The sequence below is a fragment of the Elephantulus edwardii genome, unplaced genomic scaffold (genome assembly GCF_000299155.1).
Source record: "Elephantulus edwardii isolate Elephantulus edwardi_28Jun2011 unplaced genomic scaffold, EleEdw1.0 scaffold00117, whole genome shotgun sequence".
NCBI classification, from domain to species: Eukaryota; Metazoa; Chordata; class Mammalia; order Macroscelidea; family Macroscelididae; genus Elephantulus; species Elephantulus edwardii.
In genome coordinates this window covers 2,113,523-2,139,379 of record NW_006399867.1, presented here as the reverse complement: position 1 = coordinate 2,139,379, position 25,857 = coordinate 2,113,523, and the positions used below count along the sequence as shown (strand labels likewise).

General features: G+C 44.6%; 1 protein-coding gene across 1 annotated transcript in view; it reads right to left on the bottom strand.

The window, feature by feature from the left end:
- COG7 (component of oligomeric golgi complex 7) overlaps nucleotides 1-25,857 on the bottom strand; it is a 124,088-nt gene that overhangs the window by 21,261 nt on the left and 76,970 nt on the right. The window contains exons 8-13 of the mRNA XM_006892690.1: nucleotides 21,925-22,052; nucleotides 20,546-20,700; nucleotides 15,605-15,721; nucleotides 10,788-10,853; nucleotides 4,647-4,833; nucleotides 95-235 (exon numbers count right to left, since the gene is read on the bottom strand). Coding sequence (XP_006892752.1) covers nucleotides 95-235; nucleotides 4,647-4,833; nucleotides 10,788-10,853; nucleotides 15,605-15,721; nucleotides 20,546-20,700; nucleotides 21,925-22,052 — 794 coding nt within the window. The remainder of the gene's footprint in view (nucleotides 1-94; nucleotides 236-4,646; nucleotides 4,834-10,787; nucleotides 10,854-15,604; nucleotides 15,722-20,545; nucleotides 20,701-21,924; nucleotides 22,053-25,857) is intronic.

The following is a 25,857-nucleotide window of genomic DNA, read 5'->3' as shown; positions in this document are numbered from 1 at the left end:
GCTCCTGGTCACACCCTGGGGTCTGGGTCTAGGCCTGCACTCGAGTGGGCAGGGCCTGGGGCCCACACAGCACCATGGACAGCGGGAGACTCACGTCCATCTTGGAAACAAGTAGCAGCTGCTGTTTGATTCGCAGGAAGACAGAATCGAAAGCCAGTTGGTGGGCCTGCTGGTTAAGACGAGTGAGGGCCGCTCGCGATGAGGACAGGAGGTTATGATTGCTCGATCCTTTTTCCTGAAAAACAAAACGCAAAGGGGCCTGAATGTTAGCTAGGTAAACACTTTTGAAAAGACACTGAAAGACGAATCCAGCTCTCATTGCCCTTGAGCCAGGTCAGAGCTGACCCTCCAGCGAGTTTTCAAGGCTGTAGATTGCACAGGCATTTGACATATGGGTAACATTTGGCCAGCAGGCAACATCTGACACATAGGCAACACCATGATGGATGGAGAAGAGACTGAAACTGTCAACCACTTCATTTTACTTGGATCCACGATTAAAACCCTTGGTACCAGCAGTCAGGAGATCAGGAGATGCATTGCACTGGGAAAATCTGCAGTTAGGGACCTCTTCAAATTATCGAGGAGTCATAATGTCAGTTTAAGGACTAAGGTGTGTCTGATTAAGGCCATGGTCTTTAGGATTACTAGCTATGCATTTGAGACCTGGACAGTGAATGAGGATGACAGAAAAAGAATTGACATCTTTGGGCTGTGGTGTTGGAGAAGAGCACTGAACATCCCATGGCCGGCCAGGAGAATGAACAGATCTTGGAGGAATGAACAGGTCTTGGAGAGGATGTACTCTGGCAGCCAGAGTGCTCTCGGGAGGCAAGAATGATGAGGCTTTGCCTCACACACTAGGGGCATGTTGCTAGGAGGGGCTATTCCTTGGAGGAGGACACGATGCTGGGAAGGGTAGAGGGTCAGTGAAGGAGAGGAAGTCCCTCGACCAGGTGGAGTGACATGGTGACCGCTGCAATGGGCTCTAGTGTGTCAGGAAGAGTGAGGATGGCACAGGACAGGAAGGGGCTCAGATCTGTTGTTCACAGGGTTGCTATCTGTTGTACGTGACTCGACAGTACCTAACAACAACATATCAACAGATTGTACAGGTGTGGTTGCCTATGTTTCTCCATTAGAATGGCTGGTGAATTCAAACTGTGAGAAACTTGGCCTTGGGGTTCACAGTGCACCTCCCAAACTGCATGGAAGAAGACCCCATCCTTCCCCTGGGAAGCTACTGGTGGATTTGAGCTGTCAGAGACATACTGCCCCTTAGTTAGTTAGCAGTACAACTTCATGCTCAGAGCTTGAAAGAAAAAGTGAGGAGAAAACACACAACGGAAATTCAAACACTCATGGAATTAAGCCATGGAGACTTTGTGAACCCTCAAAACTACTGCCCTAAAAATAATCTGTAAGCCTTAAAAACCAAAAGTAGTCCCTGTAATCCTTTTAAAAACCAACAATAGTGTAGTATAGCTAGTAGAGAAGTCCACCTTGGACACTGTGCTTTTCTAAGCATTATCACTGTTGTTTGAGTAGCTGGTGGATTCGAAATGCCTTCAGGACTGCAGCAGTGCTGCTTCTTTTTTTTTTTCCCCAATAATTTTTTAAATTAATTTTAAAGAACGTTTACAGAGACTCTGGATTTCCATTCATTCATTGTTGCCCTTTTCTCCCTGCCCACCCCTCCCCACCAGTTCACTCTTCTCTTTGAAAAGTAAAATTCTTTCATAGGTATATACAATCCCCCCTCCCGCACTGAGTACACTCCACTATGCCACCTTCATTCTGGACTCTTGTCATAACCATAAAACCCAATCATATATCACTTTTAAACCCAATCATATATCACTTTTAAACTGTTCTCTTCCTCATCTGTTTCAATGCAGTATACATAATTTATCCAATTTTTCTCAGTCTCACCCCAACCCTGATGTCAGTCCTGTTTTACAACAGTGGCACCATGCAGTATTTGTCCTTTTGTGACTAAGATATTTCACTCAGCATAATGTCCTCCAGGGTCACCCATTTTGTATAATATTTCATGATTTCCTTGTCTTTTCAACGCAGTGTAGTATTCCATTGAGTGAATATACCAGAGCTTCTCTATACATTTGTTTGTTAATGGGCACTTAGGTTGTTTCCAACTCTTTACTATTGTGAACAAAGCCACAATAAACATGGGTGTGCATATATCTGTCTGGGTGACAGTTACAGTTTTTTTAAGGTAAATTCCCAGTAGAGGAATTGCTGGGTCAAATGGTATTTCTATGCAGCGCAGCTTCTTACCCACTAGGCCACAAGAGCTCCTGCAGCCATTAAAGGATTAGACTTTAAGAGGGCTGTGAGAACTGGGGAAACAGCTCAGGAAAGGAGGGTGATGATGGCTGGTATAGCCTGAAGAATGCCACCAATGTCACAGAATTACACATGACACTATCAATCTGGTGTATGCTTTGCTGGGCATATTCTCAAGAAGAACAAACAAATCTTTGGGGACAAAAGTGTGCACAGTTCTAGACAGGATTAGCCAGAAGTATTTTGGCTGTGCCCCCAAGCCCCCTGGGAAACGGGCTGGTCTACAGCCTCACAGCCGCCACCACAAGGCTGCAGCCCAGGCACCTGTACTTTTACTTCACTTTCCCAGGTGACTCTGATCCTTTCAGCCTAGTATGTACTCCAACTTGCACTTTAAGAGAAATTATTACAAATAATCAACGACCATCTCTTAGGGATCAAAGCTAAAAAGCATCCCTCTACCATCAGGTTGATTTCAACTCACAGCGATCCTACATGATAGACTGGAGGACGCCAAGGCTGGAAATCTGACAGGAGCAGATGGACTCAATAACAACCCCCCGCCCTCCCCCCACCCCCGAGCAAGTGGTGTTTGGAATCCTGGGGCCATTCTATTCACAGCTGAATGCTTCAACCAGTGTGCCACCAGAGCTCCTTAGGGAGTGAAAACTGTCATTGTTGTCCAGCCAGAACTGACTCATCGGAGGGCTCTGATGGCCTAGTGGCAAGAAGTTGCACTGCAATCCCAGAGGTGAGCGGTTCGAATCTACCAGATGCTCTGCTGGAGAAGGAGGGCCAATCTCAGTCAGATCCAATTTGACGGTAAACACACACACAAAAATAACAAAATAAATTTTAAAAAGAAAAGAACGGACTCATCGCCGACCCCCCAGCAGGTTTCTGGAGGCTGTAAACCACATGGGAGGAGAATGCCCAGCTTTCTCCCTCGGAGCAGTTGGTGGATCTGAATGGCCAGAGAGGTGTCACCTTTGGGTTGGCAGCACAGCTCCCTACAGACTGCACCAGTGGAGCTAAAAGAAGAGAGGGAAGATGAGGAGTTCCGAGTGCAGACAGAGTGACCGCTCAAGCCCTCACTCCTGGGAGGTCAGCTCAGGTATACTGGGCTGGAAGCCAGAGAATAGCCAACCGCTGCGAGTCCCAAGGCATTTCAGGCAGCCTGAGAAAATAGACGGAAAATGTAGCCTTCCTTTTGCTATTATACATGAACCGATTACAACAAACACATAAATCAGATCAGCAATAAAGATAAACAGAGTTGCTGTAGCCTAATCGCAAAAGCATGGATGAATGAACTCGGAGAATTGCTTTAGGAAATCTTGTCAGGCTCAAATGCAGCCGGTGGGGGGGACGCGGGCAGAGGATGGAGAAGACCCTGAGAGGGTGAGGCCAATACCCCTGACATGGACAGAGGACCACCTCCAGGTCACCACAGAGCTCTCTGGGTCTGTGCAGACCATCCAAGACCATGCTCGGTGCTGCAGACACAGCCTTACCTTCTCTTCAGTGGCCCCCACAGATGAGCCTTTAATCAGACCAGGGAGGGAGGGGAATGGTTCAGAAAAGGACCCTGGTGCCCTCGTGTGCCTTTGGCCATTCCACCTATTGCGAGATTCTGTTGTTCCTGGACCCAAAGGCGGTCCCACCAAAGTGCAAAGTCAAGAACCGCCTCATAACAGACTAAGCAAGGACTTGGATTCAAGAAATGGCTAGGGAGAAACACTTGTGCTCGTGTCCTCATGTTTCCATGTGGAAAACGGACTATCGAGCATAGATGAGCTGCACACCTGGCCGAGCTGCACACCTGACCAAACAGCACACCTGGCTGAGATGCACACCTGGCCGAGTAGTGTACCTCGTGGAGCAACTATCCCGGCTGAGCCTCACATCTTGCTGAGCTGCACACTTGGCCGAGGTCTGCTCCTGGTTTCTTTCTGCCCCTCACACCTCCAGGAAAGAAAAGTGACCTCCGTCTGCCAGGTTAGGTGTCCATCATTAACAATCCTGAACCCCTCCTGCCCTCAGTAAAAGGAGACTGTTCCCGCATGGCGGCAGAGGCTGGCTAGGTCTGCCCGTCCTGTTGACGACCTGAACTCAAGTAAAGCCCGTTTGGCTGAAGATCTGAAAGCACCACCAGGAACCCAGCTCTTGTCAGTCAAAGAGCTCCAGCTGCCCAGCTGCTAACTCACCTGAGTCTATCAGCTGCTCCAGCCTCACCATAAGGACAAGTGGTGACAACATGCACCAGGGCCTAAGAGCTGGGATCACAGAACTAGAGAGCAGCTTTCATTTGCAAGAACGCCCTCAGCAGGGTCTCCTACCTTGAGGGTATAGAGGACTTCCATCAAACTGGCATAGTCAGCAGAACTATCTTTCTGAAAGTAATTATATTCTTGCCATGGATTCTTGGCCGCGCTCTTCCTGTCTGTCAGGATGCTGTCCTGGAAACTGATGAGGCTCCGAGGGCAGTAGGAGTCAGGGAGGTACTTTCCAGCTGTGGACAGAATCCTGCAACGAAAGTGGTGGTGACCATTATGCAACCAAGATGCAGGCAACTTTCCTCTAAGAGCATTCAGAGAGCAACTTGTACAAAGCCCAGGATGGCCTCCTGAGGGCTGGCTGAGTCAACCAAGATCCATCTGATCAGGGAATGAAGATGTCATTTGTTTCCTATCTAGGAGTAAGGAGGAGGAGAGGTGTACTAGGACCCAGGAGATTTTTAGTTCCCTAAATAAAACACTGGTGGATTTGAACCACGTGCCTTCAGGGTTACAGCACAGCTTCTTACCACTAGGACACCAGAGCTCCCTGAAATAAAACCAGGATTCCCTCCCCATTTCCTGCATGAGTCACATCTGAGAAATATTATAATGTCTATCAATTATGGAAATTATTAAACAATATCATTAAGATCACATGCAAGCAGAAAACAGCTGAGAATCATTCAAAAACAGCTAGAACGCATAGATAGAGAACAGCCAGATATTCAAGCTAGATTTAGAAGAGGCCATGGCACCAGAGATACCACTGCTGATGTCAGATGGATCCTGGCCGAAAGCAAATACCAGAAGAATATCTATTTAGGTGTTACTGACTACGCAAAGGCATTTGACTGTGCAGATCATAATAAATTATGGCTACCATTGAGAAGAATCAGAATTCAAGAATTCCTGCTTATTCTTGTGTGAAACCTATACCTAGATCACGAGGCTGTTGTGTAAACAGGGCAAAGGAACACTGTGCGGTTTAAAATCAGGAAAGGTGCATCAGGGTTTATTCAAGAAGCTTCACTCTACAAAGAAAAATGTGGCATAAGGATTGGAGGAAGACTCAATAACCTTCATTATGCAGATGACACAACCTTGTTTGCTGAAAGTGAGGAGGACTTGAAGCACTTGCTGCACAAAAAGTGAAACACTGCAGCCTTCAATATGGAAAGACTGTCAACAACTTCACATTACCTGGATCCACTATCAACACAGTAAGTGTGTCAGATTGGAAGGATGGCACAAAATAGGACAGGGTTTAGATCTGCTATTCGTAGAGTTGTTAAGAGTCATTCTCAACTCAATGGCATCTAACAACAACATCATGTTTATCACTCCAGCTGTATGTCACCAGATAGCTGCACACACACCTAAATGCACAGAGTGGATGGTAAAACGGGAACACCGCTGGAGCCGAAGTTCAGCTAGGGTGTGCATCTTCCTAACATGGACAATCTATGCGAGCATGCTTCTCAGTTCACCCCAAGTTCAAATGCTCTGCTCTTTCTACAGAGGCCTTTCAGAGCATGTGAAAACCTCAGTTTGGAGTCTAGTACTATAGTGAGGGAGCTCCAGTGGCCTTGTAGCAAGGAGTTGTGCTGCCAACCCCAAGGTAAGTGGTTCAAATCCTCTGGCTGCAAAGCAGGAAAAAGATGGGCAATCCGTGCCTCTGAAAAGCCACCGGTGGGTCAGCTGTGAGTGGGTTCTGACTCAATGATACTTAACAACGCAGCAGTACCATGGTGAGCAAGCCAGCAGCACCTCCCTGGTGGCACACAGCAGCTCCCAGAGAGGATGGGGGGGCAGCTCAGCACACACGTCCTCCCACCGGCTATCCGGCTCCCATACCCAGGCTGTGAGGTGTGCGATCCTCAACAATGTGGTGTTTGCTCCGTGGTTTGGGTGCCACAGATGGGTAAGGGGGAGAAAGATGCACTTTCCAATCTCTTTGAAAGAGAAAAGCCTAGACGAGGGTCCATGTGGGGGTATCAATATTCTATGGCCAGTGGTCTTCCTCTTTTCCATTGACCCTATTTTACCATTCACTCCAAACATTTAAACCTTATGAGTAATCTGATTCATGTAACCAGGATGATAAAAGTTACATTATTTTCCAAACATGACTCACAGCTCTGACCCTTCATAAATTTTTATGCTGTGTTTGCTTTTTTAGAAACATATCCTATGAGACTGTCAAGGAAGATCCACGTATGCAAGCCAGTCCTGGGGAACAGAGCTTCCTCAGCTGTCACTGGTGACCCAGGGCCCCTGCCTCATTAGGTCCTGTTACAGCTCTTCCTGCAGCTGAAGCTTCTAGAAAGCAGGGGCTGGGTCTACTGTCACTAACGCAAAACTTCGCTGTGGTTTGTCTAGACCTACAGTAGCATCGCAACTGGTTACCCTCCCTCTGGTCCTTCCACAATTAACAGCATGACCTCTTTCAAAGGCAAATCTGATTTTCTTCCCACCTCTCCCTCCAGCCCCGATGATTCCTTAGCACCTTGTAAGAACTAATTCTGTGTGTCAAATAGGCTGGTTCTCAGTCTAATGTAACTAGTCTATGTATTTTAAATCTCCCATTTAAATAAAGGCTGACCTCTGTTAGGTTAATGACGCAGAATTCAAGGCAATTACATGATTAACCCAACTTGAGCCTGGGAACCTCCTTGGAGGTATGACCTCTGACAAAGCTATGGAGCTTTGGGCTTAGTATTACATCTGGTTGGCCACCTCTGGACTAGAACTAGTGCTCTGCTGTACCTCATGACCTCGGCCATGCCAATCTCTAAAACTAGCCTGCCTCTCTAAATGCCTTTCTCTTAAGGTCTGGACTATGGACCTAGGAATTGCCAAACTCTCTAAGCACATGAGACATTTCCTTGAAACCGCTTTCTCTGTTCCTCTGTATGTATGTATGTATATGTGTGTATACACACACACACACACACACACACACACACATAAATAGTCATATGTTGTTATGTGCCATCAAAGTGGAACCAAGCTGACCCTCCAGATGGTTTTCAAAGGTAGTGAGCCACATAGGTGGAGAATGCCCAATGTTCTCCCACAAAATACACACATACATATGTACACACACACACACACACACACACACACCCAGCATAGCTACATACAGATGTGCATACACACACAGCGCAGCTCTGGTGGCTTAGTGGTAAGGAGCTGTGCTGCCAACCCAAAGCATGTGGTTCCAATCCACCAGCAACTATTTGGGAAGAAGATGGGAAGTCTCCCATGTTAAAACTACAAACACGTGGATGTGGTACTCAAGGCCCTCCGGTGTTAGAATCTATCCTGAAAATATTCCCTCTCACTCCTGCCAGACTCCCAGCCCACCTCTCACGTGCTCTGTGCCTGCCCCCCTCCCATGCACTGAGCTTCCCTCCTCCCATGCGCTGTATGTGCCCCACTCCCGCATGCCGTGCCTGCCCCCCTCCCTCGCGCTGTACATGCCCCCCTCTTCCGCACGCCATGATCATACTGCTCCCTCTTCATGAATCGCTCTCCCTTCCCCCATGCTCTGGGAAACAGCCTTCTCCTAGAGGCTTCTCCACAAGGCATTCCATCTTTTGCTCCCATAAGCCTCTCCCTCTGTTGGGAATTCATTCCATGCTATCTCATTAATGCCTTTGGCTGCAAACCCAAAGGTGAGAGGTTTGAGACTATGGAACAAAGGCCTGGGGATCTACTTCCAAAAAACAGTCCTAGAAAACACCAACTTCCTTCTGGGTCGACTCTAACACACGTGACCCACAAAACCAACTGGCGTGTGAGATGGTGAAGGTCGGTTCTACACATTCTGCACGTGGTGGATGATTAATGACTCTTTGTAGAATGAGAGGAGACCCTGGATAAGGCGACCAGAAAGCTGAGAGCTGAGCTCTCCTCTGCCCTCTGGGAGGCCACTCTCCTTTCGGAACCTCTGCAGTTTGTGTCTCAGGCTCAGTCAGTGAGGGGCAAACTGGCCTCGCTGCAGCAGCTCACCATCCAGGTGGAAGGAGAACAGATGACGTTTGTTGTTGTTGTTGTTGTTAGAGGCCATAGAGTCAACCTGACGGGTGTCAACCCTACAAACAACAGGTCTGAGCCTCGCCCGATCCTCACTCTCAATGCCTGACACGCTCAAGCTCCGTGTTAGTCACTGTGTCAGTCTCTGCTATGGACGGTCTTCCTCTCCTGCCCTGACCTTCCACCTTTCCCAGCATGATGACTTCTTCCAGGTCATGTGAGACGGGCTTTCAGCACCCCAGCCTCTAAGGAGCACCTCAGCTGCCCTTCCTCCCAGACAGACGTGTTTGTTCCGCTGGCAGTGCATGCAATATTGAGCGCCCTTAGATAAGTCAGGAAGATTTTAACTAGCAAAGATTATAGTTAAAATTTTCAGGATCAAGACAGCCTTAGCCCCAAAACACTAATCTCTTTTTCTTTAATCCTTTTCCTCAACACCATTTAGATTATTTAACTCTTAGCATCTCATTTCTTTTCTATGTATTGTTAAGCAAACCTTAGTGAAATGAACTCTTTGTTCCTTTAGTCCTCAAAATAACATCAGCTCATGGTAAGTACATCCATGGGGCTATCTTCTCACTAGCTTTTGGTGCTATTAGGTGATTAAACACCATTTCTGCCCTCAAGAGGCTCAGAGGTTAACAGAAGAGCTGGACAGGTGAACACAGGAGACATCATAGGACAAACGTGCTCACTGCCACAAGAGAGGAACACAGGAAGGATGTACAAAGGAGGGGTGACTAACATTTCTTTTCCAGCCATTTTCCCTAATTCATTTCCTCTTTATAAAGAATTCTTTCCCAATCTTCAGTCGTGAAAGTCTGTAAGCGTATGTTGCATTACCAAACCTGACTGTCCCGTTGCTTTGTCCCACAAAGATCTTATCCTGGGGGAAATATCATGGTCTCAAAATTAAGCAAGAGACACCAGGGAGGCTGAGAAGAGAAGCAATCTCCCTGTATGCTCCCCAAAGTTCCAGTCCAGGAGAAACCCTTCAGGGGACTCCTGGCTCAGCTCAGAGAGCACAAGATGACCCTCAATGCGAGGAGGTGACCCTGAGAGTCCCTACCCACTGTCACCCTATCACTGAAACACACCTGAGACTATTCCCAGCCACGGCTCGGCCACCCGTGGGAGAGGTCCCTCGTGAGAAACTGAGTTCTGCAGGTGAGATTGTCGTGGAGATAAGATAAGCTTTAGAGGCCCCACCACACGCTGCACGGCCTCCTTCATGGAGCACAGATGGTGACCAGGGCGTCCTTCCTGCTCTAAGCTCAGTGACCAGGATGAGGTCACCTCTTTACGAGGCTCTGGCAGCTACACCCAGTCTGTTTGCTAGCCAGTGCTGCTGCTCAGACCCAACTTTAACCTCTCAGGGCTGCAAAATGCTATTCCAGGGGCTCCCCCTTCCACATTCTCCTAACCAGGCCTCTCTGTGCTCCTTGGGACAGAATATCTGCCTTCAATGAAGGTCTATGTCCAAACACAGTGAAGGTAAATGTAAAATGGCAAGGTGTAGAAGAAGAATAATAATGTATTGCTGTTTTTAAATGTGCAATATAAAAGCATGAAATAGAAAGGGGTCAACCTAGGATAATAAGGCCCCAGCAAGGCAGACCCCAGGTGCCGTCAGAGCATATAAAGGGGGCAGGATGGACGTCTCCAGGGTCTCCACTGCAGACTCCCCTTTGATGCACACCCACTGTGGCAGTACAGAATCCCGGTCAAGAACCCACAAGGCTGACTGGCTGGGTTAATCTCGATTCTGTAGGCTGGCCAGACTTCCCCACCATTCGTCACACTGGTTTCTATCAGAAAATTTACTCTTCGTCTCAATAGCTGACTTACAAATAAGAGCCATCGGAGCCCAGCCCACTCAGAATGCAGAGACAGCCTGTACTGTTTCCTCATGTGGGCTAAGCCTCCATCTCCGATCAAGGCTACGTCTGATCACCGCCAAGCTGGACGGAGTCATGTCCTTTAAGGTGCTCAATAAACGCTGACTGATGACAAGCAAGACAACTTGTACGTAGGTACAGACTGTCCCCAAGTCCTGTGGCTGTCATGTCTGACCACGTGCTGTGCTTGCTGTGACGTGTACTGTATCAAGTTCCTGCCCAAACAAGAGCCTGGGGACGACGGAGTGACAGCTCCCTCACCTACCTGTTTGCCAGCTGCTGCTCGAAGTCCCCACACTGCCGTAAGAGCTCTCCACAGGTGGCTATTATCCTAAACAAAACAGAGGGGGAAAAAATTTCAGAAAAAGTGTCTAGGATGTGGACACGTCCAGGACATTTCCTCAATCATCAAAATGGTGACTCTTCACCCCGTTCTGGTGGCGCTGGCTTCTGGGCAGGCAGTTATCATTTGATGGCCAATTAGAGAAGTTATGTTCATTAGTCAGTGATGCAGGAATTAAATCCTAGTCCCTTTGAAGGGAGATCTGGGGACATAGATTGCGTCAGCTGTACTGTTAATCCAGAGGTCATGCATGGCTGGTGAATTCGCACCACCAGAATTCACCAGCCACTTAAAGAGGGAAAGATGGCTTATATCCCCCCACTGATTTACACTCTGGTAAACCTGCTGGAGGGTCAGTCATCAGCAGGTTCCGACATGAAGGCAAAGAGTTTGAGGGGGTTATTCGTTCGAATTCCTTCTCACATCAACAATTTCATTTTCTTTGGATCCACAATCAATATACATGGCGACAAGAGCCAAGAAACCAAAAGATGTGTTCCGCTGGGGAAATCTGCTGTCAAGAACCTCTCCAAAGTGCTAAAGAGCAAGGATGTCTGTTTATAAAGTCGAGGCAGCAACTGCTCCAAGCCATGGTATTTTCAACAGCCTCCTACGCATCTGAAAGTTGGACAATGAATGAGGATGACTGAAGAATGGATGCTTCTGAACTGTGGTGCTGGAGAAGAGTACTGAATATCCCATGTACAGAACATGCAAATCTATCCTGGAGGAAGTTCTGTGGAGGCAAGGATGGCGGAACTTGGGGTGACAGACTTCGAGCATGTCGTCAGGAGGGGCTAGTCCTTGGAACAGGATGTACTGAGAGAAGTGGAGAGTCAGAGGAAGAGAGGAGGAAACTCTACAAGATGACTGGACACGGAGTCTGCAACAATCATCTCAAGCATGCCGGGCACCATGAAGATGGCACAAGACGGGACAAGGTAGAGATCTGTTGTTCACAGAGTTGCTCTGAGTCACAGTCAACTCGATGGCACCTAACAACAACAACAACAACAACAACAACAACAACAACTAACTTCCAAGTCACAGGTTTCTCTGACATGAATCACAGTTCTATTGGTGAGAGCTCAAGTAAATGCATATTTCCAAAATACCAAGGTCCTTTTAGACTTTATCTTTGAGAGAAGGGTTATAAATCCTTGGTATAGAAACATTTTTCTTAAATTGTTTTTTATTTTATTCTGATTCATTTACAAAGTTTGAATACATAGTTTTTCACAAAAGATCCTTCCCATTTCCTTCACCCCACCCACCCATCAATTGTTCAACCCCATGATAAACACCCTAGGGATATAAACATCTTTAAATCAAAACTCATCCTTTAATATGCTAGATGACCTGCTACCTGCACGATACAGATGGGACAACTGTTTTGATATGAGAATATCTCTCTGGTCACATGAAGAACAGACGAAGGTTAATCCATTTGTTTCTCAAAGGTAAGCCTGAATGATCATCAGATCTGTGTTTAATAATCCTTTGAGTTTTCAAGTAATTTTATGCCTGCTCTTAAACTCCAGAGGCTGAGTCCTTTAGCACCAAGCTCATAATGCCAGGACAAATCCAAAGATTAAAAATATCTTCCATCTAGTTAATTTTTAACTTTTCTCTAAAAGTGGCTATCATCACCAGGCTATCTGGGAATTCCACCACAGGCAAGGTTTATAAGAAAATAAAACAGTCTGCTTGCCTCGGGTGCAACAGAACCTCCTTGAACATATTTCCTATATTCCAGCCCACCACAAATGAAAGGGGGTAAAGCTGGCATCTGGAACATTGTTGTTGTTGCTGTGGTGTGCCATCAATCCAGAACTGACCCAAAGCTGACCCTCAAGCAGGTTTTCAGAGGCTGTAAACTGCACAGGAAGAGACTTCCCATTTTTCTCCTACAGAGCAGTTCAAGCATTCGAACTATGGACCTTTAGGATAGCAGTGTGGGTTCTTACCACTAGGTCACCAGAACTCCCTTCTGGAGTGCTACATTTTGGTGAGATTTTTTTTATTAATTGGGAAGGGGGAAAAAAGTCAGCAACAACAACCAAAAAATTAATAAATATGTGTAGTTATATTTAAAAAGTAAATATGTCATTTTGAGGACTAACATGCACCTAATCCAAGCCATACTCTTTTCAATCTCCCTACAGGTATGTGAAAGTTAGACAATGAATACACAGAAAACCAAAGAAGAATTGATACTTTTAAATGGTGGTGCTAGTGAAGAATACTAACACATCCTGGACAGCCAGAAGAACCAAGAAATCGTCCTTGGAAAATACAGTACTAGCATGCCCCTTAGACGTGCAGAGGACATCATGCTTGGCAAAGAAGAGGGTCAGAGGGAAGAGGGAGGCCCTCAGGGAGCCTGACCAATGGCTACAGCATGGGCTCAAATACAGCACCAACTGTGAGGATGGTGCAGGATCGGAGAACGCTTCATTCTATTCTAAATGGGGCACCAGGAATCGGAACCACCTCAATGGAACTTAACAGCAACGATGTGTAGTTACATAAGTCTATGTCCCTAGTGGCACATGTACTCACACCAGGAAGTTCACCTCAAAGCCTTTCACTCAGTTCTCACATGGCCTTTTGCAGGTCTTCTAAGCCATAGTCCACAAAAGCTATTTCTAAGAGTGACCATCAATAGTCAGCTGGGAAAATCACCTCAAAGCCTTTCACTCAGTTCTCACATGGCCCTTTGCAGGCCATCTAATGTAGCCTTGCCATTTAGTATCTTGGTTCTTAGATCCAGAAACAGAATCCAGTCAGCTGAGCACTCTCAAAAATGAAAGCTCTAAATTACTTTAGGTCTGCAAAAACCACAAGGCTAAGTGGGAAAAGAAATCTCAGGCCAAATATAAAACATTTAAGCCACCAAAGAAAAGTTCAATTTTTTTTTTACAACTTTTTAAAGCATTTTAAGAATTATAAAGAGACGTGCTCGCTTCAGCAGCACATATACTAAAATTGAAACAATACAGCGAAGACTAGCAAGGCCCCTGTTCAAGGACGACACGCAAATTCATGAAGCGTTCCATATTTTTTAGGACAAATACTGCATAGTGCCACTGTTGTAAAACAGGACTGACATCAGGGTTGGGGGGAAACTAAGAAAAGAGGGGATAAATAATGCATGCTGCATTGAAACAGATGAGAGAGAGAACTGTTTAGGAGGAATATATGATTAGGTATTAATGTCATGACAAGAGTCCAGAATGAAAGCTGCATAATGGAGTGGACTGGGGAGGAGCGGATGGTATAACAATGAAAGATTTTTTTAAATTTTTTTTTTTTTTTACTTTTCAAAGAGAAAAGTGAACTGGAGGGGAGGGGTGGGGTGGGCAGGAAGAAAAGTGCAACAAAGAATGAATGGAAATCCAAAGTCTCTGTAAACCTTCATTAAAATTAATAATAATGAAAAAAAGAATTCTAGGAGTCTTCTTAATGTTGAGCAGCCCTGGTGCATAAGAGGTTAAGGGTTGGGCTCCTCACTGAAAGGTTGACAGTTCAAATCCACCAGCTGTTTTTTGGCAGACAGACAAGGTACTGTCCTTCCATTAAAATTTACAGCCTCATACACAGAGAATGAATCTACTATGGTTCTGGAGAAGGAAGGGAGGATAGAAAATTAAAGGAGAGGAGCAAGCCAGCAGTGAGAGGCAGAGAGATCTTCTGGTGCCACTGAACAAGAAGCGAGAGAATGTGAGATGCCCTTCTTGCTCCAGCTACACCTACAGCATCAACATCCACAGCCAAACTAGAGATGTGATGTGAGACAGGACCTTGAGGGTGAGGGGAAGAGCCACTATATTGGCAAGACTGAGAACTTGGCTGGACAACGGGAGGTGGGAAGCCAATATTGGCAGGATTGAGAACCTGAGAACTCAGGAGCCAGAAGTCACAAGGCTCAAAGCTAAGGGACCTGTATGCACATTTCGGGAGCTGTCTGGACTGTATTCTATTAATCTGGATTACAACCTTTTGACTTTTCTGCCCCATACACATTAATAAGAAAATTAAGGAATAGACAACACTTCTTTGGAATAAAGGAAAGACAATGTGGAAGGAATGGATGAACAAGATATGTGTGACTGATCGGCTGAAAGAAAAAATATCTAAAGAAAAGTTTACACATCGAGAGAAACAACCATGGAGGGTTGACAAGAATGGGGAGGGAGGGAGAGCACAGCAGAGATTAGTGGATGTATGGGATGGGTGAAGGGAAATGGGAGGCACAGTAAGGATTTGATGAGGCATTATAATAAATGGCATCAATCAACTCTAATTAATGTTACAAAGCAAATGTGTATGAATGACTGGCTGAGAATGGATTAAAAACATTACAGCCTCACAGCCCCATGGTGTTTCATCAAAATTTGGAATCAGTTTGGCAGCAGTGGCTTTGGTTGCTGGTGTTAGCTGCTTGGTGTTGGGGTTTAGTGTACTGGCCTATTATTAGAGTACCTGCTTTTTAAAAAAAAAATCCCCAAAAAAAATTAAATTAAAAAAATCCACTAATGTTATTAAATTGTATATATAAAAATGGTTGCAATGGTAAACCTTATATAGTTATATACATTTTACCACAATAAAAAAAATATTTTAAAGCCTAAAGTGAAGGGGGAAAGTGAACCCCTGTGAATAAACACATGTACCATCTTTATGTAATATGTTACGACGCACGCTGGTGTTGGTTTAAACAATAAGCTCCACCTTACCTAACGGAGTTCTGAAAAGCTGACCAATCTTCTTGAAAAAGGGAGTTGGGAGCAATGTCATCCAGCTTGCACTTCTTTCGTATTGACTGGAGCGTACTGGAGAAATCGGACACATACCTGTGAAGACAAAAAGGCCAGGACTGTCATCATAGATGCCTTAAAACTAAGGACACCTGGAAATTACACAACTCTGGACAAACTGCTAATATAACCTTGAGAATCTTTAAAGGCTTTTATCAAGGAGTCAAACTACTTGTAAAACTATAACCACACAAAAATCTTTTCTCTGTCTGGCAAGACTATCTATTCGTCTCTAGAATAGCTTTGAGAAAGATGCTCAACTGAAACGGAAAAGAAGCCACAGAATCTACTCTAGTGACAGAGAGGGTGGGAGAGGATGCTGGTAAATGACCCCTTGTTTTAATAATTTTTTTTTTCAGAAACAGGTTCAAAAAAGTATTTTAAAACCTCACACTCTTGTACTAATATCCACCTGTCACTGTGGATGTTGTAAAGCAGTCATTGACATTCAGGGTATTTTTGCAACATCTGGACCTCTGGATTAACAGATTCCATGGCAGGTAAACTTTCATGCCAACTTTCATGGCACATGAGCACAAACCTGGAATCAAGGCCAGGTGACCCTGCCTCACACAGACTGTTACTGCATACACTTTTCCTTCACAGCACCTACATAGGTTAATGTATTTGTTTCATGTTTATTGTCACTGGCAGTCTGTAAGCTCTAGGACAAGAGGGTTGTGTTTGTAGAGCTTATTACTGCATCCCTAGAACTTAGCATAGGGTTTACTTAACAAAAGTAATAAGCATTTGCTGATGGCTTGTCTGTTATTTGCTTATGACATGTACAAATAGATCCTGAATGAATGAAAGACTTGCACTGCAGCCTTGGGCAGTTAGCGAGCTCTCGGTCTCAGTTTCCTCAGCTTTGAAATGGAGTTAATAACATCTTCTCTATGGCCTCACAGTGGTGGTGGTGTGATGGCAGAATTAGACAGATGAAGCAAAAGACATACAAATGCCCTATTAAGTATAAAGTGAATGCTAGAATGGAGAGATACTGTTTTTTAAAAGAACTTTTCCTTTTTTTTTCAGCAGAAAACCAAACTTAGATTTAACTTTTTTATTTGAATATGCTGATTGGATCTTGTATGTTCACAGCATAAGGAGCTCTGTTGGCATGCTGCATTACTTCTTATTATTATTATTAAGATTTTAATGAAAGTTTACAGAGAACTTGGGTTTCTATTCATTCCCTGTTGACACATTTTCCTCCCTACTCCCTCACCCAGTTTGCTTTTTTAAAAAAAAAAATTCTTTGGGGGGAGCTCTGGTGGCCTAGTGGCAAGAAGCTGCACTGTAATCCCAGAGGCACACGGTTCGAATCCACCAGGTGCTCTGCCGGGAAAGGAGGGACAATCTCCTCCTGTACCAGTCAGATCTGATTTGATGGTACACAGACACACAAAATAATAATAAAATTTTTAAAAAATTCTTTGAAAGGGAGCTCTAGTGGCCTCATAGTTAAGAAGCTACACTGCCAACCCAAAAGCAGGCAGTTCGAATCCACCAGCTGCTCCACAGAGGAAAGCTCGGCAGTCTCTTCCTGTGTGATTTACTGCCTTCGAAAACACACTGGACAGGCAGCTATGTGTCCGTTCTGACTCTATGCTGCACAACAAGTTCTTGAATGATGAACATATAAGTGCACATCTCCCGAGACTGAGAGATATTATTGGTGAGGAGGATTAAAGTGGAAATTATATTCTCAGAAAGCCAAGAAGCTCCCTGGACACCTATGACACAAGAAGTCCTTCCTCTCTCCCTTCCCAAATCACAGCGTCACAGAAGAAAGGGGAAAGGATGTCCCGTGGCCTGGCCCTGAGGAGAAGGTCTGTGCAGTGGAGAGAAAGGCCACTCAAAATACCAAGTGGAAGCAACGGCCGCAGGCCGCTCCAGAATCTACACACCCTGCTGCAGCTCCTTACAAAGTCCTGCATGGCTTTCAGGTTAAGAGCTACGCAATCACATTTCTCCCGAGAGCACAAGAGAGGGAGGGAGGCTGCTTTCTTGGAGAGACAGTCCCTGCGAAGGGCAGGGGCTGGGTCTCAAGGACGCATTACAGAGGAAAGTTAGCATGGTTGTGCTTCAGCTATAGGAGGTTAGGCAGCCGGGCCACCGTCCAGCAGCTATGAGAGGTATCTGTCTATGCCCGCCGCCTAATCTCGTTTTACAGAAGTCCTGAGACAGTGATCGCTCAGAAGGGGCAGGTCTAACCAGATTCCCAGGCACAGCCATAAGCAAATGCTCCTTTATTTGCCATTATCCTTCATTTCAGGATTCCAAATGGATCATGAAATCCTACAACAAAGTGTAGCCCATTTTTGTACGAGGACCATCTAATTCTCACAAAAGATACTTCCAAATACTTATCAGGTGAGAAAGGGACCGTGGTGGTGCAGTCAGTGGCCCAGTGCTCGAGTGCTAACCATGAGGTCAACGGTTTGAACCTATGAACCACCCTGGAAACCCTATGGGTCAGTTCTGTTCTGTCCCAGGCAGCAGCTCTGAGTCAGAACAGACTTGCCAGACAGGATCGTTTAGATCACAGGAGGGTCACTTGCTTGGCGCTCTCATGTCACTGTTAATTTTATCAACCCCTGTGGAAGAGATCCATCTCCAGTTTACACAGACACCAAGACTCAGGGGAGCTCACTCACCTGTGCAAGGTGCCAACCAGCAAGTGTCAGAGCCGGGATTTGAGCCTGGGCTCCAGAACCCACTTCCCAATCATAACTTTAAGATCCCTAATTCTCTAACCACCTGGGTAGCTATTACATTCAACAGTTCACCCTAGCCTGAATTAGGCCAGCCTAACACAGGAGAGGAAGACCCCAGACGAGATGCGATTGATACAGTAATTAGGGCAATGGGGGTCGGTGTGTCAGAATTAGTGAGACTGGCTCAGGACACGGCAGGCTTCAGAGATGCTGTACATACATAGGGTCACTATGGGTCACAGGTGACTCAAGGGCACATAGCAACAAGAACAACTTTTGCCTTTTATGTCTGTTCCATTCTCCCTACCTCTGCCATCTTTTAGGACCTTCTTTCAACCCTCCTCACTACTGAGCAATGTCCCATTTCAATCCTGCTCAAGTTAGTTTCGTAGTAATTCCCCGGACTAGTTTTATAGCCTTCAGCATGGATTATATTTCAACATTAAGAAAACAAAAACCCTCACAAGCAGCCTCACCTCTCTCTCAGCCAATCAACAACATCATGATGAATTAAGAATACAGGGAGCTCTGGTGGTCTAGTGGCAAGACGCTGCACTGCAATCCCAGAGGTACGCAGTTCAAATCCACCAGATGCTCTGCTGGAGAAGGAGGGGGCAATCTCCTCCTGTACCAGTCAGATCTGATTTGACGGTACACGTAAAAATAATACAATAAAAGAAATACATGGAAGTTGTCATGAATTTCATTTTACTGTGATCCACATTCAATACTTACTGTGATCCATAATCAATGCTCATAAAGCAACAGGCAAGACATCAATTGCATTGGGGCAGATTTGATACCAAGGACCTCTTTAAAGTGCTAAAAAAAACCAAGAATGTCCAAACCTGAAGACCAAGGTATATCAAGCCATGGGGGCTTCGTATATGTGAAAGCTGCACAATGAATAAGGAAGATCAAAGAATCGATGCCTTTGGATTAGGATGTTAGTGAAAAACACTATGGATTGTAAAAGACACAACTGTGTCTTAGAAGAAAACACAGCCAGAGCTCCTTAAATATTTATTCTCTGGCCTTTTCAGAAAAAGTCTGCCAAATCTTGTTTCAGAAAATACATGCTATTTTTGGTATGTCCTTTTTATATACATTTACTCCTATTAAGATTACAGCCTCAGGAAGCAGACAGAGGGTTGCCTTGAGTCAGAACTGACTCAACATTAGGTTTTGGTTGGTTTTTTAAAAAATTCTCTAAATTTTATACTGGTTTATTTACGAACTTCAAATACATTGTTTTTCACACTGGATGTTTCCCATTTCCTCCACTACCGCCACTCATCAAACTGTGCGACCCTATAATTAAACCCCTCCCCCCCATCACCCATCCTCACCCCTCTGCTTCACCCCTCCCCCTAGGATTCTCATACTCACTGTATAACAACATTAGGGTTTTTTAAAAATACATTTTTTTAAAATTTTATTATTTTGTGTGTGTGTGCCATCAAATTGGACATGACTGGTAGAGGAGGAGATTGCCCCTTCTTCTCCAGCAGAGCATCCGGTCAATTTGAACCGTGTACCTCTGGGACTGCAGTACATTAATACATATTTTTTATATTTAGATATTTTTTTTCCAATGCCAACAAGTAAAAAGCAACTCATAGTGACCCTGTGGGCCGGAGTAGAATTGCCTCAATGGGACTTCCAAGGCTGTAAACCTTTGCAGAAGTATATTAGCACATGTTTCTCCCATGGAGGAGTCAGTGTATTTGAACTACCAACCTTTCGGCTAGCAGAGTAGTGCTTAACCACTGTGCAACCAGGGACTCTATATATTATTCTACAATCTGCAGGTTTTTTCTCAGTTAATGATACGTTTTTAGATCTTCCCTGTTGATAGGTTAGATCTAGCTAATACTACTACTGGCACTAGTATTACCAGTGCGTAAGCCTCCTTTGTATGAATGTACTCTATCTTATGTAGCCATTGTCTAATAATCAGTGGCCATTCTGGTTGTTTCCAGTGTTTCACCATTACAAACATGTTTCACCCAATGTCCTGGAGAGTGCCACCTGGCTGGGTTGAGGTGCGAAGCGGGACACTGACCACCACCTGCGCCCTTAATTAAGCAGACACTGTCCTCCAATGCAATAAGCCCCATCCCAACCTCTGAAGACTTACTTGGCAAAGAGAGATTTCAGGGCTGTTAGCAGGCCGCAGATCCCCAGGCCATTAGTGAATCGGATGCATCTGTCGATGGCTGAGGCCGCGAGGCCAAAGAGCTTGCACACGGAGTGGCTCAGCTCCTGGACACAGTCAATCACCTCTCCATGTTCCTGGTCAACAAACACACACAGAAGCTGCATCAGACCAAGGAACGTCTGAACAGACAGCATCAAGAGGTGGGGGAGACAGTCAGGCTGCAATGGGCACAATCATTTAATAAAGAAACAAACACACACAAGAACTATAGTCACAAACTGTGACACCTTGACAGCTCTCAGAAAGCCTGATCCAGAGTCTATGTGGTCAGGGAGATGAGAGAATATAACCCATAGTAGCTAAGCAAACCATATCCTAACCTTCACAGTATATTTGTCATTTCTTTCCTCTTTTCCTGTCATTATCAAGGGCATTTTGCTTTTGAGTGAGGATTCAAATTTTCCTCATCAGACACTTGCAAAGAATGTAGTGAAAGTTAAATGGAACAGAGTGCCACAAACTCTGGAGGGACATTACTCGAGAAACAGCCGTAACTCCTGAGGAGCAATTCTGAAAAGTTAATTCATTTCATGACAGAGGAAAACTTAGATGAGCTGAAAACAAACTACTGTTTGACAGTGAAGTGACTTCTGTTCTCCCCATGAATCATGTGTGTCTCTCTGCCCGTGAACCTGTCCTTCAGCAGTGCTTGTGTAAGATCCATGACAAGTCGTGACCTCCTTTAAAGGAAAGCCTGCTTTAACAGAAATAAGCTAGACCAGGGAGCTGATCAAGTGATCTCCCGAAGACTTAATCCTCTCTTTCTACCAGAGCTTTATTGGGAATTATAAACAGAAACTTCATAACATTTTTGTTGTCTCATTTTACATTTGGATTACAAGAGTCTAGGGGGAAAAACTCGAGCCTATTGATTATAATTTTTTTTTCTACATCTGAACCAAGTTTCTCCTTGGAGGCTAGGATTTTGAAGCTCCGTCTCACATACTTTGGGGACGTGGCCAGAAGAGACCAGTCCTTAGAGAAGGACATCATGCTGGAAGGGTGGTGGGATAGTGCAGGAGAGGAAGACCTCAGATGAGATGGACTGATAAGAGTAAACTGGGGTAATAGGGGTAGGTGTGTCAGAATCAGTGAGATTGGCTCAGGGCAGGGCAGGCTTCAGAGCTGTTGTACACAGGGTCACTTTGGGTTGCAGGTGATTCGATGGCACATAAAAACAATAACATCTGAACCCACTTCATTAATTCTCCAGTGTATCTGACTCCCAAACCTCTGAGTCTCAACTTCTGACAAGGAGAGAATGAACCTAAACAGTCTATGACAATAGACGACATTACCAATGGCACCATGCTGATCTGAATGAGGAGGTTCTTCTCTTCCATGTCACCATACTTCAGCTGGTAGGGTTTGTATGGACCATACACAACTTCCACCAGTTCCATGACTTTCACCAGGTTGGGTTCATCTTTAAAAAATAAGAAATTAAAGACAATGAACAAACAACCTACAACCAAAGGCTGGAGAAGAACAGAGGCCAGCGACCTGGCCCATACATCTCCTGTGTCCCATCTCTAGAGGTAACTACATTCTGTTAATTTATTGTTGTCGTTAGCTGCATGACTCGTAGTGACCCTATGAACAAAAGATCTGCAGCCTGTTCTATCCTGCACCATCCTCACATTTCCTGACACACAAGAGCCCATTGAAGCGGTCACTGTAATCTATTAGGACTGAATTATGTCCACCAAAACCACATGTTGTAAATCCCAATCTCTATGCCTGTGGTTGTAATCCCATTTGGGAATGGGTTGTCTTTTTGGACAGGATTATGTGAATGGGGAGGGATTATGGCAACGAGGCAGGATTAAGGTTCTCTTTTGAGAAATGAAATAAGGGAGTACAGTGGAGATGCGGGAAGACAGAAGCCAAGTGTGAGGGAGATTATCCACCCAGGAGTAGAAGCGTAAGGAGACAATGACCTTCGCCCAGAGCCAACAGAGGCAGGGAAGGGGGACGGGGCACTTCCCTTCAAGCAGGCTGCCTAAATTTGGACTTCTAGCTTCCTAGTCTGTGACAAAACAAATGTCTATTAAAGTCATCTCCTTGTTATATGCTATTTCTATAATCAGACTAGAAAATGAAGATAATCTTCTATCTTTCATGGACTTCAACAGTCACTTGAGTCAATGTTTTAATCGGTCTGTGCTCTGTGCATTTACTTATCTAAAGCACCGCTGAAGGCCTCAACCCCCTGAGCACCACAAATAATGTCTCAGACCCTCTTCAGGAGGCGAACACCACAGTCTCATGGGACATCGTGGCTATTGGCATAATATAGTATGTATTATGTTAATATAATATAAAACATGCTTGACATCCTGGTTTGGTGAGTTGTGTCTGGAGTCTGAAAAGCTTGCAAGCAGCCACCTAAGATACACCTTTATCTGCTCCTCAATTACAGACGACCTCATTAATTGACAGCTCACGTTGATGACAGTGAAAAATCTCCTTTCTGATTATTTTGTGCATTAACAATGTACACATGATGGTAGGGGATGCCCAGGTGCACAGCAAGAGTAACACTGGCTGTGATGGTTTGGGGTATGTGTCCCCTTTTTTGGTAGTTTGGCAGTTGTGAAATAATGTCATTTGAAAGTTATATAACAATATAGTCCTCCTCCAGCAGTTTGTGATGTGATATGAGCATCCTCCATTTTTTACACAATGACGATTTTTCACACTATGACCTGGTCTTGGAAACTTAATAATGTTATTAAGTCAGAATGGGTATGCTGCCTTCTTCCTATCTAGAGCAAAGGAGAGTGAAGGAAATAAAAGACTAGAGAAAGAAATCAGTCTATGAGACTAATTGCCAATGTGTTGTGTTGAGAAAATCTACTGTTAAGGAATCTCTTTGAAGGGCTAAAGAGCAAGGATGTCAGTTTAAAGGCTAAGGTGTACCTGATCCAAACCATAGTCTTTTCAGTGATTTCCTATGCATCTGAAAGCTGGACAATGAATAAGGAGGACCAAAGTTGAACTGACACTTTTGAGTTCTGATGTTGGAGAAGGGTACTGAATATCCCCAAACTTCCAAAAGAATAAATAAGTCTATCTTAGAGAATGTGCCACCAGGGTGCTATTAAGAGCGAAGGACAATGATACTTTACTTTAGACATGTCATCAGGAGGGGCCAGAACTTGGAAAAAGATATCCTGCTGAGAAAGAACAGAAGACCCTCAACAACATGGTCTGACACATTAACGACCACAATGGGCTTCAGAGGGACAGAGAATGGGAGGACAGTGTGGGACAATGAAATGTTCAGATCTGTGGCTCCCAGGATGGCTATGAGTCGGGGTCAATGTGATGGCACAACAGCAACATCTACCCAGAGAGCAGGAAAACTAGATGGTGCCCTGCTACCACAACCAAATACTGTCAGAGGGTCACGACAGATGGACCCTGACACAATGGGGACAAGACAGGAAACAAGACCTCAGTCCTTTAAAAATTATAAGAAGAAAGTAACTTTTTAAGAAAATACAAAGAAAGAAACAGACCTTCTGACCCAGCTGAGACGGGAAGACTCACTGGGACTACTGCCCTAAGATAGTCTTCAAATCCTAAATGGAAACAGATCCTGGAGGCCACTTGATAACTACAATGGAAACTGCTAACAAACACATACCGCTCAGAAGCACTACACCCCTTTAAAAGATCACCTACATGAGACCAACCAGTCCACTATTACTTTAAAACACAAATGTAAAGAGGCACATGAACTAGATTAATGGAAACAGAACAACTAGAATGGAAATAAGAGGATGGTCCTGAAGGATGATTAATGTCATCAATGCCACTGGAACAGCATGTGCTGAAATGTTGAACAGGAATGTAAACTGCCGTGTAAACCTTCACCCAAACCACAATAACATGTTATCTTAAAAGTTAAATAATCTCTTCATGGAGCTCTGGTGGCCTACTGGCAAAAAGCTGCACTGCAATCCCAGAGGCACACGGTTCGAATCCACCAGATGCTCTGCTGGAGAAAGAGGGACAATGTCCTCCTCCTCCTGTACCAGTTAGATTTGATTTGATGGTACACACACAAGAGATAATAAAATAAAATTTTTAAAAATTAAATAATCTCTTCAAAGATCATTTTCATCTGGAAAATTTTAGGAAGGTAACATTTTTTTTCCATAAAAACACACCTACGGGGGGAGGGGGGAGGGGTTTGTGCAGGGAGAAGGGTGCAACAATGAATGAATGGAATTCCAAAATCTCTGTAGATGTTCATTGAAATGAAAAATAAACAAACTAAATGAATAAAAAAAAAAGAAAAAAAAACACACCTACATTCATTTTGCTTTTGATTGTAATTCTAAACATTGGTAATAAAAGCTGAATCTATTCTGAAAACAGCTAGGATGAAAACACGTTAATCTTCTCTCATTTCTACTGCTTTATTAGTGTTGTTTTCATTATTATTAACTACCATCAAGTTGGCCTGGAAGCAGGAACGGCATCCACTTCCGAAATGGCTTGCCTCCAGAAACTCTATGTACGAACAGTGCTCAGGCCGTTCGTTCATAGGGTCGCTATGAGTCGTCTACGACTCAACGGCACCAAATAACAACAACAACAACAACCATCAAGTTGAACAGGACATACAATGACACAAGGACAACACACAGAAACCTTGCCCTATCCTCCTGCAGCGTCATAATCGCCACTATACATGGTTGTAGTCTCTGCTTCAGTTAATCTCACTGAGAATCTTCCTCTCTTTCACCGACCCTCTACTTTTCCAAGGACTGGTGTCACTTGACAACATGACCATAGTGTGTAAGGATGTGAGTTACTATCTTACTTCTGGTAAGAGGAGCATCCTGGCCACATTTCTTCCAAGATAGAGATAGGTCTTCTTTCTTTTTTTTTAATTAATTTTAATGAATGGAGATTTTGGATTTCCATTCATCCACTGTTGCACTTTTCTCCCTGCCCACCCCTCCCCATGAAAGATTTTTTTAAAAAGAACCAAAAAACTTACAGCTGTTGTTATTATGTGCTTTCAAGTTGGAAAAGACTCACAACTGACCCTCCAATGAGTTTTCAGAGACTGTAAATCACACAAGGAGAATGACCATCTTTCTCCCTCAGAGCAACTGGTGGGCTTGAACCATATGCCTCTCAGTAGACAGCATAACTTCTTTACCACTAGGGCCCAGAGCTCTCTTTTTAAAAATCAGCCTGTAAAAATCTTA